The 4934-nt window shown below is 34.4% G+C and overlaps 1 protein-coding gene across 1 annotated transcript; it reads left to right on the top strand.

Annotated features, from left to right (window-relative positions):
- The first annotated feature begins 971 nt into the window (after positions 1-971).
- On the top strand, positions 972-3862 carry LOC145587727 (uncharacterized). The gene is made up of 3 exons (XM_081644418.1): positions 972-1391; positions 1766-2217; positions 3122-3862. The coding sequence occupies exons 1-3, from the start codon at positions 1227-1229 to the stop codon at positions 3555-3557; spliced, it is 1053 nt and encodes a 350-aa protein (XP_081500544.1). The 5' UTR covers positions 972-1226; the 3' UTR covers positions 3558-3862.
- Positions 3863-4934: the final 1072 nt, after the last annotated feature.

Here is a 4934-nt window from a genome sequence, read left to right as displayed (position 1 = left end):
ATATTTGGTTGTCAAAAGTATGAATTTTAAACTCATATCTCAAACCCATGAGGCCATGAGGTATGGGATTTAGAAACCTTAGGGGAGGTGAGTTTGGCCCATTTCATTCCCTTAGGTATCAATTATTAAATACATGGAATTGAGGGGGATAATATTTCATTCCATAATTGAACCAAACATATGTTATTAAGTATCAAGTTCCAACCCAATATCACCTTAACCTCATTCCTAATTCCAAACTCATACCACTCTGCGAACCAAACGCCCCCTAATTGAGTTAAAATGAAGGGCCTGATGTTAAATATTCTTAACTTCATAGCTATCATAAAATTTTAAAAATGTTAGCATTCATTTCTTATTTATTATAGAAAATTTGAAGAATTAATAAAGAGTGAAAAATCCAAACTCTACAATCACTAATAAAATGTAGGAGATTATTTTTTATATAAAAAATATTAAAAAAAAATAAAAAAAACCTATGTAGGAGGAAAAAAAGAATGTTAAAAAGACCAATCGTCAATTATTTTTACTCAATAGAAATAGAAATTTTGTATTTAGTCAATTTAATTATAAAAGCTTATAGAAAAATGTATAATTAATTAATCATTTTCAAATATTAGCGTCACCTTAAAAAGGTTAAAAAAAATAAAGAAAAATGATTTCAAAAATAGTTTTGAAGGGAAAATTTATTATAAGAAATTGACACGTGGATAATAATGATAACAGCGGTGATTACTTTAGTATTAGTTATACATAGATTATACTACAAATTATTAAAGGCACATATTACATACAAACTATTAGATGCTCTTAAAAATTAGTAGTTGCACAACTATAAAAGTAGTAATGTGGGGCAACGCCAGGATATTGACTAATTCTAAAATAACATTGTGGCTTAAAATAATAATGTCACATACAAAGTATAATTTAATCTCACATAAACCTTTATAGGGGTTTATTCTGGAAACTTCGACAATATTCTACCAACACCCACCTTCCAGACAACTCTTTACAAATCCTCTACAATCCAAACAAATTTCCCTTCAGATTATTGCTTAACATATATTTCTCCCCAATATAAAAACTTAGAAACCACCGTATTCCCTCTGATTCGATTCAATTACCACAAAAATTCTTCTCACAACCCAGAAAATCCAGCAAAGGAAGCACTGATTGTTGCAGGACAACAAAATTAAAAAGTGAAGAAAAGAAAGAGAGAAGAAAAAATGGGTGTTGATTATTACAAGATTTTAGGTGTTGATAAGAATGCTAAAGATGACGATTTGAAGAAAGCTTACAGAAAATTAGCTATGAAGTGGCACCCTGATAAAAACCCAAATAATAAAAAGGAAGCTGAAGCTAAATTCAAGCAGATTTCTGAAGCTTATGATGTAAGTTTCTGACTGCTTTTTCTTATTGATTTTGATATTTTTGTATGCTTTATTTTTAAATTATGTTATCTGGTGAATAATTTTGGTGTCTCTGCTTAATACCCTTTAATTAAAAATGATTAATTTTATGATTGTATAGTGATTAATCATGGAAAATAGATTCTTTCATTTAATATTGTCGTATTGACTATGGTTGAATACTTGAATTGATGAATTAATTACTGTTTATTAAGTTTTTTTTTTTTTTTTTTTTTTTTTTTTTTTTTTTTTTTTTTTGAAACACTGTTTATTAAGTATTTTAATTGTAAGGAATTTTTTAATTTGTGAAAATTGTAGAGAAAATTAGACAATTTCTTACAAGATTAAATTTGCAGGTTTTAAGTGATCCCCAGAAGAAGGCAGTGTATGATCAGTATGGAGAAGAAGGTCTGAAAGGTGGGGCCCCACCACCAGACGCAGCTGGTGGCCCGGGTGGTGCAACGTTCTTTTCTACCGGAGATGGACCAACTTCGTTCCGGTTTAGTTCTCGGAATCCGGATGACATATTTGCTGAGTTCTTCGGGTTTTCGAGCCCGTTTGGTGGTGCAGGTGGTGGTGGCGGAGGTGGTGGCATGAGGGGTTCTAAGTTTTCGAGTAGTATATTTGGTGATGACATATTTGGAAGTTTTGCTGAGAATGGTGGTGGTGGTGGTGGCCCAATGCACTTCCAAAGCGCTTCGCGAAAGGCGCCACCCATTGAGAACAAATTGCCTTGCACTCTAGAGGAGCTTTATAAAGGAACAACTAAGAAAATGAAGATTTCTAGGGAGATTGCTGATATGAGTGGGTAAGTAGTTCTCAATTTCTTGTCTAATTAATCTGAAAATTAACTCTTTGTGGTATATTAATCCATTATATAGTAAAAACCTATTATTGTGAATTGTTCTTGGTTTATTCCCATTCCAATCTATATGTTGCATCTCTATGAATCTAAACTTCGATAGATCGATGATTTATCATCAGAAGTAGGATAGGTGATCTACTGATCTTCTAACTCTGTTGATTATAACTAAGTGAACTACGATCACACATTCCTAACGTATAGCCATAGTATATTTTATTTTATTTAGTGAACCTTTACGAATATAGATGGCAAAAATAATGTCATGATTTGTTGAAGGGGTACTACTCATTTGTTCATTAAGCTACTTGTTTGTCATGTAGAATTGTAGGTAGTTACCTTGAAGGAGTCGTAGGTAGCGATAACCTGAATGCATCATGGTACTTACTGATGAAATTGTGAAAATTAGATGCTATGATGATATAGTGATTAAAAAAATGGATTGCTTTAGTTCAAACACAATTTGGTGTGAATAGAAACTACTCTGAATATGCAGTTTCTGATAGCAGGGGCCAGACTTTATGTTTGCAATGTCAATTTCCAGTCATCAAAGAACTGACACTGATATTAGTGCTGTTCAATATGATGGTGGTTGTTTTGGTATTCGTCAAGGCACTAAAATAGTAATATAAGTTTGCTGGTTCATATTCAATCCTCGGATGGCAACATTCTTCTAGTGATATTTGCTTTTTTGTTTCTGAATCTGATGAAGATTGGTGTGTGGTTTGTTTGAAGTAATTTATTTTGGCAAACATGAATGTGATAGACATAATAACTAGTAAATAGAAATGCATAACATATAATTTTTTTTCTTTTTGACCTGTTAGCTTAATGATTCTTAAAATTGCAGGAAAACTATGCCTGTAGAGGAGATTCTTACAATTGAGATAAAGCCTGGGTGGAAAAAGGGCACAAAGATTACTTTCCCTGAGAAAGGCAATGAGCATCCAGGAATAACCCCAGCAGATTTGGTCTTCGTAATTGATGAGAAGCCACACAAGGTGTTCACTCGGGATGGCAATGACTTAATCGTAACACAGAAGATATCATTGGTTGAAGCTTTAACAGGTTACACTGTTCATCTAACTACTCTTGATGGCAGAAATCTTAACATCCCCATCAACAATGTGATTCATCTGAATTATGAGGAAGTTGTCCCTAGGGAAGGAATGCCTTTACCAAAAGAACCGAGTAGAAGAGGCAATCTAAGGATCAAATTTGATATCAAATTCCCTACTCGGTTGACCTCTGAACAGAAAGCTGGAATCAAGAAATTATTTAGTTAGGCCATCCATGGATGAATGAACATCAAGCTATATTGCATCAGTCGAATGTCACGGATACACCCAAGGATTGCAGTAGGAGGTTGAGTTGAATGATGTGGGAGGGCTTTGGTTTTCAAAACCAAGGAATTTACAAATCAAGTGATTTTGTTGTAGATGGTTGAACTTTTTTTTTTTTTTTTGTATTGTATTTGTTAATATTCTTGCTTTCACTGAGTTATAATGAGCTGCAACTTGATAATAATGTGACACTAGTGCAACATTGAACTGTAATTTAGCTTATGGTCAGGTTTTAGTGTAGTTAATCTTGCATCCACTAGTTACTGCTTATATAATCACAATTGTCATTTATAGAATTTAAAATTTCAAAATACAAATTGTGATGTTTTACATTTTTCTCTTCTAAAACCTTTATTTTTTATTTTTGGTTTTGTTTAAATTTTACACTCCATTCCCCTCAATCCAGGCAGGGCCTAAATTGTACGTTGGATCTCGTTAAAAGGTTGAGGTAATGTTTGGATGAATAGATATTGAATGGCATTTTTTAATCATAATTTTAATTAAATTTAGTTCAAATATACAAAAACTCACCTTAAATCGGGTCGTTTACAACCCTACACAACATTCAACTAAAAAAAAGTTATAACAATTTAAATAAGGAAAAATTGACAAGATTAATTCCAACTTTGCCCCATTCGCTCAAAATAATCCCAACTTTTGATTATTTTTTTAATAATCCGAACTTCAATATCAATGTGCTTTCAATGGTCCCAAGTGACCTTTAACCTGTTCAATAGGTAATTTTTTTTTAAAAAAAGTTTAATGTACATGTGTCATTACTTGATTGGTCAAAATAAGTTTAATTTTTAATTTAGTTGCTAATTAAATCTTAACTAATATTATTAATTAACAATTTAAAAAAAAAAAAAAAAAAACCAGCACCACCTACCAGCGGCTAGCACCAGCCACCTCCCGATCCCCACCCACCGCCCAGACCAGGTAAGCCGTCACCCCAACCGCTCCCAAACCCATTCCCTTACCCCGCCCCCACCGGGTTGCCCTTCCCCTGAACCACCATAGGCCCACCACAGAACCCTTCCCTCCCTTCAAAATCCTTAAAAAAATCCTTCTCCACCGCTTAAACGACCCATCGCCCCTCCCCCAACCCTCAAAACCCCTTTTCGTTAGGTTTCCAAGGATGGGCGAGGTGGAAGTTGGGGGTTTTTGTGGCGGGGGAGGTTTTTTCTCGGGGGTTTTGGGGATTTCAAGGATTTCAGAGGTTTTGGGTGGCGGACGACGACCAAGAGTAAAGGGAAGGGCGGCGACATTGCCGGCCTGTGCGGGGTGGTGGGTCAGGTTGTCGGTGTTGCGGCGGGTGTG

The sequence above is a fragment of the Chenopodium album genome, chromosome 17 (assembly GCF_948465745.1).
Source record: "Chenopodium album chromosome 17, dcCheAlbu1.1, whole genome shotgun sequence".
NCBI lineage: Eukaryota > Viridiplantae > Streptophyta > Magnoliopsida > Caryophyllales > Amaranthaceae > Chenopodium > Chenopodium album.
The sequence above is the reverse complement of the archived record's forward strand: the minus strand, read 5'-3'. Positions and strand labels throughout refer to the sequence as shown.